At 44.8% G+C, this 18,156-nt stretch overlaps 1 protein-coding gene across 1 annotated transcript in view; it reads left to right on the forward strand.

Moving 5' to 3' along the window:
* The window catches only part of kiaa1549la (KIAA1549-like a), a 260,253-nt gene that overhangs the window by 124,855 nt on the left and 117,242 nt on the right, over positions 1-18,156 (forward strand). The window contains exons 10-12 of the mRNA XM_072271383.1: positions 2,951-3,010; positions 4,256-4,407; positions 14,022-14,193. Of these exons, the coding sequence (XP_072127484.1) occupies positions 2,951-3,010; positions 4,256-4,407; positions 14,022-14,193 (384 nt within the window). The remainder of the gene's footprint in view (positions 1-2,950; positions 3,011-4,255; positions 4,408-14,021; positions 14,194-18,156) is intronic.

The raw sequence follows: 18,156 nt of genomic DNA on the forward strand, positions 1-18,156 counted from the left end.
TCTTTAATCTCTTTCAACACACACAAAATGCTGGAGGAACTCAGCAGGCCGGGCAGCATCTATGGAAAAGAGTACAGTCGATGTTTTGGGCTGAGACCCTTCAGCAGAACTGGAGGGAAAAAGATGAGGAGTAGAGTTAAAAGGTGGAGGGGTAGAGGAGGGAAACCACGAGGTGATTGGTGAAACTGGGAGGGGGAGAGGTGAATAAAGAGCTGGGAAGTTGATTGGTGGAAGAGATATGGGGCTGGAGAAGGGGGAATCTAATGGGAGAGGACAGGAGGCCATGGAAGAAAGGAAGAAAGTAAAGGGGGAAGGAGCACTAGAGCGAGGCGATGGGAAGGCAAGGAGATAAGGTGAGAGAGGGAAAAGGGGAAGGGAATTGGTGAAGGTGGGGGCGGGAGCTGCCATTAACAGAAGTTCGTGAAATCGACGTTCATATCATCATGTTGGAGGCTACCCAGATGTAATATAAAGTGTTCCTCCAACCTGAGTGTGGCCTCGTCATGACAGTAAAGGAGGCCATGGATTGACATATCAGATTGGGAATGGGAAGTGGAATTAAAATGCGTGTCCACTGGGAGATCCTGCTTGTTCTGGCAGATGGAGTGTAGGTGCTCAGTGAAGTGGTCTCCCAATCTACGTCGGATCTCACCGATATACAGGAGGCCACATCGGTTTCTCCTCTAATGATTCTGCCTGTGTTGACTATTCATCAACTGATCTAGGTTCGGCAACTCAGTACGCAACGTAATTAATCAAAGCTCACACTTTATCATCTCTGCACAAACAATGACCCCAGGCTAACAACTTAAAACATGAATTCTACTGTTCGCTCGGTACCAATCCTCACTCAGAGCACTTCTTCAATTTAAAACACCGAAATAGAGCATCTCCCATTGGCCAGGCTATTGATCCTTTTTTTTTTCTCCCAGCCCCTGGTATGGGATTCTTCCTTGTGATAGTCTCCAAGTTTTCACTGCTTTGCATTTGAATCCCTTCCTATTTATAGAATTTCCTGATCAGTCCAAATGTTGCATTTCGATATCATTGGCTGGAGGGCATCTGACTGACCTGCGTCAGGTTCCCATTCAATTATGGGCAGCATGGTAGCGTATGGGGCAGCACAGGTGACCTGGGTTCAATTCCCACTACTGCCTATAAGGAGTTTGCACCTTCTCCCTGTGATGGCCTGGGTCTCCTCTGGGTGCTCTGGTTTCCTCCCACAGTCCAAAAATGTATCAGTTGGTGGGTTAATTAGTCATTGTAAATTGTCTCCTGATTAGGCTAGGATTAAATTGAGGTTTGCTGGGAGGTGTGGTTCAATGGGCCGGAAGGGCCTGTTCCACACTGTATCTCAATAAATAGATAAAAAAATAAATTTAGTCATGTCAGTATCAATTTATTGTCCTTCTGAAAGTGACAACTTGTAATTAATGTCTCTTTGTCTGCTACTAGGCTTAAGTTACTCAGGTCAGTCACTGACTCACCTTTTTCATAAACCTGCTTGTTTTATCGTACCAAACAGCTCCTCTCGAGTAATTTCTTATTTAGAAATTATCTCCAGTTCAGCAAATTATCAGGAGCATCAATGTGTCAACTTTAAAGAACTTTGATAGAACTATTCCTGAGCAAAAGCAGTTCACAAGACAGCTGACAAAATGGAGGTTACAGAGCAGCTTCACAAAATGGCAGCCTCCATTGCTTCAAGCACATGGCAAGAACAAAAACATCTGGTTTGTCTGTGCTCACTGTTTTTGACCCATTCGAGTTTAATGTTTTCTTCCATATTTTAATTCCTTCATGGCCAACATCTGTCACATCTTTGATGACTTCAGGCAAACCTGTCATACATGATTGACCCCTCAGAAAATCAGGTTGCTTAGGTTTGTCGATATTCACCTTTTCTTACCAATTAGTTACTTTCCTTACAACTTGCTACCGCTTTGCTGAGCACCTCAGCTTCATCTGCCAAAAGCAGAATTTTTGGGAGCCCTCCATTTAAATTCCTGCCCATATTTGTGTTCTGACTTGTCGGTCCATGGCCCCCTCTTCTGCCACATTGAGGCAACCCTCAGGGTGGAAGAGGAAAACCTCGTATTCTGTCTCAGTAGCTTCCAACCTGATGGCATTGACATTGATTCCTCCTTCTGGTAATATTTCCCCCCTCCCATTCACTCTTCATCTGTTCTCCCTTCTGGCCTCTTACTACTTCTTACCTGACTATCATCCACCTGTTGCCCCTCCTTTCTCCCTTTCTCCCACGGTCCTGTCTCCTTTCCTATCAGATTCCTTCCCCTCCAGCCCATTACCTTTCCCACCCACCTGGTTTCAGCTGTCACCTTCTAGCTAGTCCTCCTTCCCCTTCCCCTACCTTATTGTTCTAACGTCTTCCTTCTTCTCTTCCAGTCCTGAAGTAGGGTTTCAGCCTGAAACTTTGACTTTCATTTCCATAGATGCTACCTGACCTGCTAAGCTCTTCCAGCACTCTGTGTGTGTTGCTCTGGATTTCCAGCATTTGCAGAAACTCTTGTATTTATAGAAATTAACCCCCACTTCCTCTCTTATTGAACACACTGGCTGTTTGCCAATCTTCTGAAACTATCCTGGAACTTAGTGAGTTTTATAAAATTTCAAACAATGGTGTCCACCATCTCTGCAGCAACTTCCTTTAAAACCCCTGGGGTTGTGCAGTTGGATCCTGGCAATTTACCTGCCTTTAGCCATGTGGGTTTCTCCCCGTTCCGTGAGAGATACAGTTCCTTGTAACTGTGCATCACACTCAAGTGAACCTCTTTTTATGCCAAATTCCACCTTGGGTGTTAAAGGGAATTCCCCCATCCATCTGCTGCCCCAAACTATTCATGTTTTAAAATATTCTTGAAAGAAAATGTTTTTGCACAGTTTTCTCTGAGATGGATTGAACTTCCTGTTTGACCTATTTTCCTTCCAGCTGTGGAGTACAATAACCTGGACACCTCTCCGGCGACCGAGAAGTATTGGGTTGTTACAGGTTTGTAAGTTCCATCGCATGGGAGTATGTGTTGTGCAAGCTACTGTTCGTGGTGTGAGAATTGTGTGAAGTCGCCACTCTTTAAGAAAAAACATTGCTTATCTCCCATTGAGAAGACAGCAAAGATTTGCTTGACTCGCTTCAAGGGTGATGGGATTTCTCTGGGAGGAAGGAATAAATGGACTAAAACTGTACTCTTAGAGGAGAGGAGATCTCATTGAAATTTATATTAAAAATTTAGAGAGCTTAGCAGGCTGGTTGCAGGGAGAGTGTTTTCCCTGACTGGTCAATTCATTTTGAATGCTCGACTGTGGAGCCTCGGAATCAGTGCTCACAGGCTCAGAGTAAGGGACCGATTATCGAGATGAGGAGAAAACTCTTCATCAGAGAAGTGGTGAAAATTTAGAATTCTCTATCCCGGGGGCTGAGGAAAGCTCATTGATTGAGTTCACAGAAGACTAAGATCGATAGATTTTGTTGTAGTATTCGTTTATTCTTGCCACATGTACCGAGATACAGTGACAAACTTTATTTGTGTGCATCCAGGCAGACCATGACATACATGCATGCATAAAGTAAGGCACACTGTCAGGGGTATGTGGGCATCTGGAGCCTTTAAGAAATTTAGATAGGAACATGAATGAAAGAAGAATGGAAGGCTATGTGGGGGGTGGGGGTGGCGGAAGCGTTAGATTGGTTTTAGAGTAGATTAATGGATCAGCAGAGCATCATGGGCTGAAGGGCCTGTACTGTTCTATGTTATTTATTTATATTTCGACCCAGCGAGCCTGTGCTGCCCAATTACACCCATGTGACCAATTGAGCTACATTTTATGTTACATTAATTTTATTTAGAGATACGGTGTGGAACAGGCCCTCAAACTCACCAAGCCACACCGCCCAACAACCCACTTATTTAACCCGAGCCTAATCACAGGACAATTTACAATGACCAATTAATCTACTAACCTGTATGTCTTTGGACTGTGGGAGGAAACCAGAGCACCTGGAGGAAACCCAAGTGGAGGTGGGAAGAATGTACAAGCTCCTTACAGACGATGCTGGAATTGAATTCTAGCCTCCGAAACTCCCTGGGCTGTATTAGCATCGTGCTAACCGCTACGCCACCATGGCACTTCCCTGTTCTGCTGCCACAAAACAACAAATTTCATGTCAGTATAATAAATCTGATTCTGATAGTAAAGTCTTTGGGTCCTAATGTGTGCTGCCTCTTTTTGCCAACAGTTATCCTGGGGGTGGACAACTCTTCACTGGGCGAGAGGTACCAGCGCTTTGCCAGCCTGATGGAGCAGCGTTTGGCCAACTTGTTTGTGTCTGCCCAGCAGCAGGGACGAAGGTTCAGGCGCGCATCGACCACCGGCGCCTACACCGTGCAGGTCAGACCTGGTCCCCAAATGCCTGCCCCACCCCTGTCCTCACTGCTGACTGCCAGGTGCCGCTTGTTGGCTTGTTACACTTGGAAGGGATCCCAGTGTTCAGTCCGCAGGGAGTGGCACTGGGCTCCCTCTTGCCTGTCACTTTAACTCTCCATCACACACCCTCCCTGACCTATCGGCCTGTGGCCCCCTGCCCTGTTACAATACTCCTCAACAAGAACATAGGACATAGAACGTAGAACATCTACAGGACAGGAGCAGGCCTTTTGGACCACAATGTTGTGCCAAACTGATTAAACTAGCAAATAAACACCAAACTATACTATTCCCTTCTGCCTACACAATGTCCATACCCCTCCATTCTCTGTACATCAACAATTCCTTTTTCTCTTGAACCATTTTGGATTCATTGTGAGAAGGTGGTGGGTCTGCATGTGGTCATTTGTTAACGCGATGCATCGGTTAGACCCAATCGCGGAGTTCTCTCTCTTTTCTCGGCATGGGCTTTCGAGTGCACATGTCTTTCGCCTCAGCGGGCCCGGTTCATTGCTCCTGCAGTGCAAATTGCCCAGCATGTACCATTACTACCATGACTCAGTAAAAATATTGAATCGTACTACTCTATCGTCGTTCTTGCTCCGCATAGACCTAACACTTAAGTGATGTGGTAGTCTGATGCATACAGTCACATAAAGACAGAATGCATAATATTCTTGTTTCTGTCAAAGATGCTGACTTTTGGCCTATTTAGTGTGGAATCAAAATCACAGACTGCTATGGCAAAAATGGAAACATTTTTATGCTAGCCTTTGGCAAGGATCATCCAGTTAAACTCCTCTTTCTCCACAGTTCTGCGAATATTTCCTCCTTTAATGATTTAACTGGGGCCTTGAGTAACAGGGGAGGTTGTGTAGATTAGGACTTTATTCCCAGGATTGTAGGAAATCAAGGGGTGAGCTGATAGTAGGACCCTATTAGTCAGGGTTGACCGTGGATGTTGTGTCCTAGCTGTCTAAATACACAAGCCAAGGCAGTGCAATATGGAGACCAATCTGTTGCCCGTGAAGCAAGCTCCCCCCCAATGCATCTGATGAACTCAGAGGAACAGCAGAGTTTGGCACCAGCATCATTGCAGGTGCTGCCAGTTGGCATTGAACTCAATGTAAGACTGCCTTCGGGATTCCAGCTCCGGATTTTTCCTCGATGTTTACTCCTGAAGCCTACCTTATGGGTGTGTATAGCTATGAGGCAGTGGAGATTTGAGATGCACAGTTGGGATTCTAGATGGCTGCCAACTACTGCTGATGAACCCTATCTGCCTGAGGCGACTGGTTTTAAGGCACCTGTAACCTGCCTTTTCCCCTTCTCCTGTCAGTAGAAATGGTTCAGCTGGGCTTAGTAGCTAAGTTGCACGTGAAGAGCTGGACTTGGCTATCAGAGGCTATTTGAGACACATGCCATTGGGAGCATTTAATAGGCTTATATAGGCATCCGTTAGTTTCTTGAGACCATGGATTTGCGCCTTGGAAGGTTTCCAGGGCTCAGGCCTGGGTAGGTTGTATGGAAGACCAGCAGTTGCCCAAGCTGAAAGTCTTCCCTCTTCAGGGAAGGGTATTAGGACCCATACAGCTTGGCACCGGTGTCATCGCAGAGCAATGTGTGGTTAAGTGCCTTGCTCAAGGACACACACGCTGCCTCAGCCAAGGCTCGAACTAGCGAGCTTCAAATCACTAGACAAATGCTTTAACCACTTGGCCACATGCCAACACTAGCTATTTAATAGGTAGTGGGAGCTTATCCACACTACCATCCCCTGGCTATGACAACGTTATGGAACCAAGCTGACAGAGGTAGATAAGATTATGAGGGGCAGAGGCAGGGTGAAAGCACATAGTCTTTTGTGGGAGGGGTGCTAAAAGTAAGAAGTCATAGGCTTAAGATCAGAGTAGAAAGATTTATAAGGGTCATCAGCCATATCCTATTCTATGGTACATGAATGGAAAGGGTTTAGAGGGAGGAATGAGCTGCCAGAAATAGTGGCTGAGGTGAGCATGTTAGCCACATTTAAAAGGCACCCCGATAAGTACATGGAGTGGAGGGGTTGTGAGGGCTATGGGCTAAATGTGGGCAGATGTGACTAACTTGCTGGGCAACACAGTTGGTACAGAATAGATGGGCTGAAGGGCCTGTTTCCATGCTGTAGGGCTCTGTGACTATTTACTACTGTGTTCTGCGACTCTATCAGGTACATGAGTGGGAAGACTTTAGAGAGAGGTGGGCCAACCAAGGAAAATCGGACTACCTTAGATGTTGCAGCTTTATAAAGCTCTAGTTTGGCCACATCTGGAGTACTGCGTACAGTTCTGGTCACCCCCATTATCGGAAGGATGTCAAGGCTTTGGAGATGGTGCAGAGGAGATTTGCTAGGATGCTGTCTGGATTAGAGGACATGTGCTGTAAGGAGAGAACGGACAACTTGCGTCGTTTTCTCTGGAGTGGTGGAGACTGAGGGGAGATCTGTCAGAGGTTTATAAGATCATGTGAGACACGGATAAAGTAGACAGACAGTATCTTTTTCCCAGAGTTGAAATGTTTATTACCAGAGCGATTGCATTTAATGTGAGAGGGGGTGAAATAGAGTTGTGAGGAACAATATTCTTACACGGGGACTGTGGGTGCCTGGAATGTACTGCCTGGGTGATGGTAGAGACAGAAACATTAGGGACTAGTAAGAGACATTTAGATAGACATGAATGTGAGGGAAATGGAAGGATATGGACTTTGTGTAGGCTGAAGTGATTAGAGTCCTGAAGAAGGATCTCAGCCGGAAAAGTTGACTACTTACTCTTTTTCGTAGATGCGGTCTGACCTGCTGAGTTCCTCCAGCATTTTGTGTGTACTGCCAGAGATTAGTTTCTTTGGCCATTTGATTATTAATTTAATTGGTTTGGGCTAACATCACAGGCAAAAGGCCTGTCCTTGTGCTGTAGTGCTCTAAGTGCTAGATGGGCATTTCTCAGCATGGATAAGATGGGCCGAAGGGCCTGATTCTGTGCTGCAGGGCTCTCGTACGCTCGTTCACTTTTGGAGAAATACAATGGGATCTGTTTTCAGCAGCTCTGACTGATGGTATCAGTAACAGTAACCTTGAAATGACTGGGTTGTGCTTAAAATATCCTCCAGTTTGCGGATGCAGAGGAGAAAGTCTGGTATCCTTGCCTGGGCTGGCTGAATGTGACACTAGATTCATGAACAGCTCATAGAAAATGCTGGAGGACCTCAGCATGCTGGGCAGCATCTCACCATCATCATCATTATGTGCTGTGTCATATGACGCAGACAATCGTGATCTTCGACCATGATAGTTGGCACATTTTTGGTTTGCCGTTGCTTTCTTCTGGGCAGTGTCTTTACGAGGTGGGTGACCCCAGCCATTATCTCTTCAGAGATTTTCTGCCTGATGTCAGTAGTCGCATAACCAGGACTTGTGATGTACACCACCAGCTCATATGACCATCCACCACCTGCTCCCATGGGTTCACATGACCCTGATCGAGGGGAGGGGGGGGTTGCTAAGCAGGGGCTATACCTTGCCCAAGGGTGACCTGCAGGTTAGCAGAGGGATGGAGAAACATATAAAATTATGAAAGGGATAGATAAGATAGAGGCAGGAAAGTTATTTCCACTGGTAGGTGAGACTAGAACTTGAAGATGTAGCCTCAAAATTTGGGGGAGTAGATTTAGGATGGAGTTGAAGGAGAACTGCACCAGCTACTCATACGACCATCCACCACCTACTCCCATGGCTTCACGTGACCCTGATCGGGGGGCTAAGCCAGTGCCACACCTCGCCCAAGGGTGACCTGTAGGCTACTGGAGGGAAGGAGTGCCTTACACCTCCTTTGGTGGAGACATGTCTCCACCCCGCCACCCTAGGCAGCATCTATGGAAGGAATAAGCGGTCAATCTTTCGGGCTGGCTTTCAGCTGCCCTCTGAAAGAGGCCAGCGAGTTACCCATTTCAAGGGACTTCTAGGAGACGGGAAGGTTGGAGGCCCAGTGTCTGTGCGTCTGAGAATCCGAGGCCATAGATTAGAGGTCAGAGGGCTGGAGAAGACCTGTCCTGGATTTGGAGGCCTGTGTGCATGAGTGAGTGGATGGGATAGGGGCTTGTTTTGCTATTATGATCTTGGTTTGTTGATGTTTGCATTGTTTATGTATTTATTTAGACCATAAGACCATAAGACAAAGGAGCAGAAGTCGGCCATTCGGCCCATCGAGTCTGCTCCGCCATTTTATCATGAGCTGATCCATTCTCCCATTTAGTCCCACCCCCACCCCTCGCCTTCTCACCATAACCTTTGATGCCCTGGCTACTCAGATACCTATCAATCTCTGCCTTAAATACACCCAATGACTTGGCCTCCACTGCTGCCCGTGGCAACAAATTCCATAGATTCACCACCCTCTGGCTAAAAAAATTTCTTCGCATCTCTGTTCTGAATGGGCGCCCTTCAATCCTTAAGTCATGCCCTCTCGTACTAGACTCCCCCATCATGGGAAACAACTTTGCCACATCCACGCTGTCCATGCCTTTCAACATTCGAAATGTTTCTGTGAGGTCTCTCCCCATTCTTCTAAAATCCAAGGAGTTTTTTCATTGAGATACAACATGGAATAGGCCCTTTGAGCTGCACCAGCCAGCAACCCCTGATTTAACCCTAGCTTAATTATGGGATAGTTTACAGTGACCAATTAACCTACTAATCTGCATACCTTTGGTCTGTGGAAGGAAACTGGAACACCCAGAGGAAACCCACGCATTCCACAGAGAAGACGGACAGGCTCCTTACGGATGATGCTGAAATTGAACTCCGAACTGATTGCCACACTACTGTGGTCCCCAAGTGGAAGTACATTTATTATAAATTGTCAGTCCTGATGAAGGGTCTCGGCCTGAAACGTCGACTGCACCTCTTCCTAGAGATGCTGCCTGGCCTGCTGCGTTCACCAGCAATTTTTATGTGTGTTGTTTATTATAAAAGTACTTAGATCACCATGTGCAACTGTACCCTGAGTTTTGTTTTCTTGCAGGCAATTACAGGAAAATGAAGAAAATATGACAAAATTTCTGAGCAATGATATGTATTTGTGGACATGCTATATTGGTGCTGGAATGTGTGGTAACACTTCCAAGCTGCCCCCAGAACACCCTTAAGTTGCTAATGCAAACGGCACATTTCACTAAATGTTTTGATGTACATGTGATAAATAAATGAACCTGGATCTGAATCGAAATGCCAGCATTTCCTAGTGATACCCAGAAATAGCAAAATGTCACCAAAAATCCTTCCTGCACCTTCAAGAATGTAGCGGTCACTTAAAAACAAACCAAATCCACCGACAGACTAAACCAGGGTAATTGACACTGTATGATGTGCTTCCAAGTTACAAATTTCCAAATCAATAAAGGTACATTCGATCCTTTATTACCAAACCAGCAAAGACGAACGATCTTGTAACAACATAAAACGAATGAAATTAAATTAGTGATACAGCGATCTTAGCATTCAAATCAGCGTAACTAAGCGTTCTAATTAGCAATATAACTAAGTGATACTCAGCATAATTAGCAGTTGAACTAAATTAACGTTTCATTTAGCAAAGCAGTCTAATAACGTTCCAGTGAGGGTTACTAGTGTATTTACGTAGTCTAGTAGCGTTCCAAGTATTTAAGTGATCAACAAAAAAAAAATCATTCTCCATGACTCACTCCTTCTAGCTAACAACTAACTACCCCCAAGCGTGAATACGTAACTACACTCATTTGCTTCTACCACGTCTTAACCCATGTAACAGATGACCATCATAAATGCGCCGCAAAATACAATACAGACAGATAACAGACACGTGGCTCCTACAAAGATCATAAGTGACTGAAAAAGACAAGTTCTCATCATTTCCCTTCTGGTTCTTTTGTCAGTTCCATCGTATCTGTGTCCTCTGCTGGGGTTTATGTCAAGTCAGTCAGAAGACACAGTTTCCCCTTGCTTCCTCTGTACAAATTCGAGATGACTTTAGATGCCTCAGTTACGTCAGAATCAGAATCAGAACCAGGTTTAATATCACTGTCATATATCTTGAATTGAATTGTATTGACTTTATTACTTACACGAGGAGTAAAAATCTTTATGTGACATCTCCATCTAAATTGGCAATGTGCAATTTATAGTAATTCATAATAAATAGTGTGTACAACAGGACAGTAATAAGACGGTTAAATATGAACAACAGTCAATATAACATAGAGATACAGTTGTGTCGGCATGAATTACTCGGTCTGATGGCCTGGTGGAAGAAGCTGTCCCGGAGCCTGTTGGTCCTGGCTTTTATGCTGCGGTATCGTTTCCCGGATGGTAGCAGCTGGAACAGTTTGTGGTTGGGGTGACTTGGGTCCCCAGTGATCCTTCAGGCCCTTTTTACACACCTGTCTTTGTAAATGTCCTGAATAGTGGGAAGTTCACATCTACAGATGCGCTGGGCTGTCTGCACCACTCTCTGTAGAGTCCTGTGATGGAGGGAAGTACAATTCCCATACCCGGCAGTGATGCAGCCAGTCAGGATGCTCCCAATTGTGCCCCTGTAGAAAGTTCTTAGGATCTGGGGGCCCACGCCAAACTTCCTCAACCGTCTGAGGTGAAAGAGGTGCTGTTGTGCCTTTTTCACCACACAGCTGGTATGTACAATGAAATACATGATAAATACATCTAGAGGAAAAATCCGAATTGCACTAAGTATATATATGTCTATCAAATGGTTAAGTTAAAATAAACAGTGCAAAAAAAGCAGAATTAAAAAAGTAGGGGAAGAAGCTGTTTCTGAAACGTTGAGTGTGTGCCTTCAGGTACCTCCTTCCTGACAGTAACAATGAGAAGAGGGCATGTCCTGTGTGGTGAGGGTCCTTAATGATGGATGCCGCCTCTTATCGCTATTCTGTTGCCCCAGACTTTCTGATCTGGGCGCCAGGGTAGCATAGTGGCTACCACAACGGTTTACAGTAGCAACGACCCGGGTTCGATTCCCGCCACTGGCCGCAAGAAGTTTGTATGTTCTCCCCGTCAGTGTGTGTGGGTTTCCTCCAGGTGCCCTGGTTTCCTCCCACAGACCAAACATGTACCAGATGGTTGGTTGATTTGCTATTGTAAATTGTCCCATTGTTAGGCTCGGGTTAAATTGGGGATTGCTGGGCAGTGTGGCTCGAAGGGCCAAAGGGGCCTATTCTGTGCTATATCTCTAAATAAATAAATAATGAAGGTTGACCCTCATCTCTAGAGTCCTCTCTGCATCCTTATCTACAAAAGGATGTGTTGACATTGGAGGGAGTTCAAAGCAGGTTCATGAAAATGATTTCAGGGTGACTGGCTTCTCATATATGCAGTGTTAGATCACTCTGGGTCTGTACTTGCTGGAATTTAGAAGAATGAGGGAGGGGGGATCTCATTGAATGTTGAAAGGTCTAGACAGAGTGGTTGTGGAGAAGATGTTTCCAATAGTGGGGGAATCTAGGTTCAGGGGGCACAACCTCAGAATAGAGGGACATCCATTTAGAATAGAGATTAGCAGCAATGTTCCCTCTAATTTGGAATGACCAGTGTACGCAAAAATCTTGTGCTGTGCGATTTTTTACCCAGTGACAACAACGCGAGCACCCTGAATAATTTCTTCAGTAAAAGCAGTATAAATAAGCCAGTTCTAAAATCTGCAGACAAATCATCGCAAACTCCATGTTGTCAACACCGTCTGCATCAGAAACCGGAAAAGGAAATGTGATTGTAGGCGATCGTGAAATATACACTACTTAACATGCCAACGAGGTAGAGGGTGACAAGCTTTTGTGTGCAGTTTATATTCCTTTGTGTGCTAGTAGCAAAAGATGATTAGGAGGAATTTCTTTAGCCAGAGGATGGGGAATCTTTGGAATGTGTTGCCACAGGTAGCTGTGAAGGCAAGTTCTTCGGGAGTATTTAAAGCAGAGGTTGGTAGGTTCTTGTTGCGTCAGGCTGCGAAAGGTTATGGGGAGGAGGCAGGAGAATGGAGATGAAAGGGAAATGGGTAAGCCATGGTAAAATGATGGAACTGACTCAATGGGCTGAATGGCCTAATTCTGCTCCTATGTTTTATGGTCTTATCCCACACAGATCCTTGTGAATGGTATGGCCTAAATAAATCAGAGTGTTGATGAGGGAAGTTGGGAAGTTATGCTGAAGTTGTATAAGACATTGGGGAGGCCAAATTTGTGGTGGGAGAGTGGAATGTGATGCCAGCGACGGTGGTGAAGGTGGATACAATAGGGTCTTTGAAGAGACTCTTAGATAGGTACATGGAGCTTGGAAAAATAGAGGGCTATGCGGTAGGGAAATCCTAGGCAGTTTCTGGAGTAGGTTACACGGTCGGCACAACATTGTGGGCCGAAGAGCCTGTAATGTGCTGTAGATTTCTATGTTTTATGTTCTAAATTTAGGGTATTGTGTGCAGTTCTTGTCACATACTGGCAGCAAAGATATTAATAAGATTGAAAGAATGCTGAGAAAATTTGCAAGGACATCGCCGGGATTTGAGACTTGAGTTATAGGGAAAGGTTGAACAGGTTTGAATTTTATTCCCTGGAGCTCGCGAAAATGAAGGGAGATATTATAGAGTCATAAAAAAGTACAGCACTGAAACAGGCCCTTCGGCCCATCTCATCCATGTCTAACCATTTCAACTGTCTACTCCCATCAACCTGCACTGGGACCATAGCTCTCCATACTCCTACCATCCATATACCTATCCATGGGGTATAGTAAATTATGAGGGGTAAAGATAGAGTAAATGCTTTTCTTCCATTCCTTTCTCCAGCATGATTTTACCTAGAATGCCCTTTTACCTGCACCCCCCTTAAGGGCTGTACAATGCTCCCAGCACTATGAGCGTTAGTATTTATTTAATTTATTTAGAGATCATTCATTCATACTGTATGACATAGGTGATCATGCTATTCCCATAACCATGATTGTTCTTGGCAAATTTTTCTTCAGAAGTGGTTTGCCATTGCCTTTTTCTGGGCAGTGTCTTTACAGCACAGGTGATCCCAGCCGTTATCAGTACTCTTCAGAGACTGTCTGTCTGGCATCAGTGGTCACATAACCAGGACTTGTGACATGCACCAGCTGCTCATACGACCACCCGCCACCTGCTCCCGTAGCTTCACGTGACCCTGATTGAGGGTCTAAGCAGGTGGTACACCTTGCCCAAGGGTGACCTGCAGGTTGACAGAGAGAAGGAGTGCCTGACACCTCCTTTGGTAGAGATGTATCTCCACCCTGCCTCCCATTCAGAGATACTGCACAATAAAAATCCCTTCCGACCCAAACAGCCTGCACCACCCAGTTATACCCATTACCTTTTTGGAATGAGGAAGGAAAGTGGAAGAATCCCACACATTCACAGGGAGAACGTATCACTGTTTAGAGAGAGAGGAGTGAGTTAAACCAGGGTCGATGGCATTACGATAATGCCATGATAGAGGCATTAGTGGCGATTGATGTTTGTGCCTTGCTTTTCATTCCTCTGCAGCTGGTCAGGATGAATCGCCTCGCTGGCCCCAGGAACCCGGCTGAGTTGACCTACTACGCCCTGGAGGATGGCAGAGCCTTGCTGGGCACCACAGCGGCAAAGATTCTGAACACCGTTGACCCACAGTCTATGGCCTTGGAGCTCGGCTACCGCGTCCACGTGCAGGCGGAGCGTAAGTGAGCCCCTTGCCTCCTTGGGAGAAGGGAGGTGATTAGGGGATCCTTGGATCTGACAGGAGTTAGACTTCAGCGGTAAAATCAGGGTTTACTCCATGCAGTTCTCGTGACAGAACTGTGAAGACCATGGATAGGTCTGAGGTGACCGTGACAGGTATGAAGGTTAATGGGGCAAAGCGGAAAATCACAAGACACAGAGTTTATTTTCAATTCACAGGTACAATGAAAAACTCATTACTGCAAAATTACAGATGCATGCCATCAGGTAAGCAGCATTCACAAGGAAAACGTAAATTTATCACAAATTGTAAACCTGAGAAACCACAACTATAACAAGCAAAAGCAAAGTCCATTCTAGTGCAGAGTGGTCATAGAGTTGCTAAACTGGGGAAATTAGAGTTGTGAAGGTTGGTTCAAGAACTAACTGGTTGAAGGGAAGGAAATTCTTCTGCTTGCTGGTTTTCACAGAGACCTCCTGGGTGTGGATGAAGTTCTCTGGTAACCACCTTGCCAACAGTGTCTGACTTGTTCCTTTGAAAGTTTTGAGAAGATAGATGCAACATAATGCGCAGAAACCAATCACCAGGAAAGGTACACTTTAGAAAGTTAGGGAGGTTTGGCTTGTCTCCAAATACTCTAACAAACTTCTACAGATGCACTGTTGAAAGTATCCTGACTGGTTGCATCCATAGGAGACTCAGTAGTTAGCTGGATTCTCAAGAGATTCTGTGGCCATAAAAAAAGACACCAGAGTGGTGTGTTGTCTCCCAGGTGCTAGGGTCAAGGATGTCTGAGATCGGCTGCAGAAGATCCTCAAGAGGGAGGCTGAGCAGCCAAAGGTTCTGGTGCACATTGGCATCAATGACAGATGTAGAAAGTGGGAAGAGGTCCTGTGTAGTGAGTATAGGGAGTTAAGGAAGAGGCTGACAAGCAGAACCTCCAAGGTAGTAATCTCTGTATTATTCCCAGTGCCATGTGCTAGTCAGAGCTGGAATACAATGAATGAGTGGCTGAGGAAGTGGTTCAGGAGGCAGTGTTTCAGATCTCTGGATCACTGAGGAAGGTATGACGTGTACAAGAAGCAAAAACACAAGAAAATCTGCAGATACTGGAAATCCAAAGCAAAACACACAAAAAGTATGGAGGAACTCACTGGGCTAGGCAGCACTTATGGAAAAGAGTACACAGTTGACGTTTCAGGCCGAGTTGAAGAGTCCTGGTCTGAAACGTCGACTATACTCTATTCCATACATGCTGCCTGGTCTGCTGAGTTCCTCCAGCATTTTGAGTGTGTTACCTGTACAAAAAGGACGGGTTAGACCTGAAATTGAAGGGGACAAATATCCTAGATTTGCTAGAGCTGTTGGGGAGGATTTAAACTAATTTGTCTGGGGAACGGGAACCAGAGTGATAGGTCTGAGGATGGGACAGTTGGTATACAACTAGAGGCAGACGATCGGGCAAAATTGCAGTCAGTTGAAGTATAATGAGGGAAAACTCAAAGAGGGAGACAAATAGAAGACTAAAGGCGTTATATTTGAATGTATACAGTATACGGAATAAGGTAGATGATCTTGGGGTGCAGTTAGAGATTAGCAGGTATGACATTGTGGGTATCAGAGAATTACAGAGGCATGAGAGAGGAGCTGGCCAAAGTTAATTGGAAGAGGACACTAGTAGGGATGATGGCAGAACAGCAATGGCTGAAGTTTCTGGGGGTATTTTGGAAGGGGTGGGATAGGTTCATCCCAAAGATGAAGAAGTATTCTAAAGAGAGGATGAGACAACTGTGACTGACAAGGGAAGTCAAAGATGGTTGTCATCATAGGCTAGTGCAGCAGCAGATGACCATGATCCAATCCGTCTTCCACTGAGCAAACTCTGGAGAACAGCACCAAATGGAGGGGCTAGTCCCCAGTCCATCACGGATTCCAGCTGTCTTCCATACTGCCTCCTGAGTCTCTTTCCCTGGGCAGCTGCAACAGGCAACCCCGTGGCATGAGGACATGTTTACTTAGATTTTCACAACTCTTTGACAAGGTGCCATGCAGGAGGCTGCTTAACAAGATAAAAGCCCATGGTATTACCAGAAATATATAATTTCTGGATAGAAGATTGGCTTACTGGCAGGAGACAATGAGTAGGAATAAAGGGGGCCTTTTCTGGTTGGCAGCTGGTGACTCGTAGTGTTCCGCAGAGGTTGGTTTCTTTTCATGTTATATGGCAATGATTTGGATGATGGAATTGAAGGCTTGTGGATGATACAAAGATAGGTCAAGGGGTGGGTGGTGTTAAGGAAGGAAGAAGTTTGTTGAAGGTCTTAGACAGATTGAAAGAATGGACAAAGAAGTGGCAGATGGAATATACAGTTGGGTGTATGGACTGGAATACACAGTTGGGAGTATGGACTGGAATATAAGAGCAAGGATGTAATGCTGACCCTATATAAGGCACTGAGCAGAGCACACTTATGAACTTGTATTGTGAACAGTTTTGGGCTCCATATCTAAGAAAAGATGTGCTTGCATTGAAGAGGATCCAGAGGAGATTCATGAGAATGATTACAGGGGTGGAAGAGTTAACTTATGAGGCACTTTTGATGGCTTGAGCCTTTACTCTCTGGAGTTTAGAAGAATAACAGGGGAGTTCATTGAAACCTATTGAATGTTGAAAGGCCTAGATAGAGTGGGTGTGGAGAGGATGCTTCCTATACTGAGGGAGTCTAGGAGCAGAGGGCACAGCCTCAGAATAGAGCATCATCCATTTAGAACAGGGGTAAGGAAGAATTTCTTTAGCCAAAGGGTGGTGAATCTACTGAATTCATTGCCACAGATTGCTGTGGAGGCCAGGTCATTGATCAATTTAAAATGGAGCTTGATAGGTCCTTGATTAGTAAGGGCATGAAAGGCTATGGAGAGATGGCAGGAGAATGGGGTTGAGAGGGATAATAAATCAGCCAGGATGGAATGGTAGAGTAGACGTGATAGGCGAATGGCCTAACTCTGCCTTTCTGTCTTATTGTCTAATGTATAAAGAGAGCAATGGACTCGACCCAATACATCACTGGCACATGTCTCCCCACTATTGGTTGTATCTACACCACCATTTGGACCATGCTGTCCTTTTGCAGCTACCATCAGTCAGAAGGTACAGAATCTTACATCACCAGGTTCTAGATCACATACCACTTGGTCTTTCAACCAACTCGCACAACCCTAATCGCCACCTCAGTACAGTAACACTCTAACTATTATGCATTATAGTGGACTTACTTTTGTTCTATTTCTGTTTTTCTTGTGAAAATCAAGTATAATTTATGTTTTAGTAGTGAATGCAACATTCCCTTTATTTTTTATATAGCAGCTTGGACCAACCATTGTTCTAAGCAGAAAATATTTACATGGGCTGAAAACTGTGTGGCACTTTAAATGTTTTTTTTTCATAAAATGCTCATCAAAACAAGCACAAACTACAGCTCACAACACAAGTAAACAATGTCAGGCAGTCAAAACAACTGACAAGTCCAATGGCAAAAATAAAATGTTTTGACTAGATAGCATCAGCAATCAGCAGGCCAGTGGTTTATTAAGAGTGAGCTACTGACTTCCATTCTGCGTTTATTGTTACAATTTGTAGCAGTGTTGTAACTGGAAACTGATAATGCAACTATAAAGGTTGTGGTACATTTATTATTTAGAAAAAATTATGGATCATATTCATAATTGCAGGTTATTTCACAATTATATATAACAATTTTCAAAATTATATTAGCATAATTTCATAATTATGTTAACATCATATAAAAGAAAGTTCCACCTGCATGGTAACAAATGCTGTTCACAGGAGCATTTCAGTAACTGTGTGGCCAGGTACCTGGGCAGCTTAGTGGGAACAGTGATGTTGTGTATCTGATGTTATGTGCCTGTGATGTTTGCTGCAAGTTTTTCATTGCATCTCTG

This window comes from Mobula birostris, chromosome 11, assembly GCF_030028105.1.
Source record: "Mobula birostris isolate sMobBir1 chromosome 11, sMobBir1.hap1, whole genome shotgun sequence".
In the NCBI taxonomy this organism is placed as follows: Eukaryota; Metazoa; Chordata; class Chondrichthyes; order Myliobatiformes; family Myliobatidae; genus Mobula; species Mobula birostris.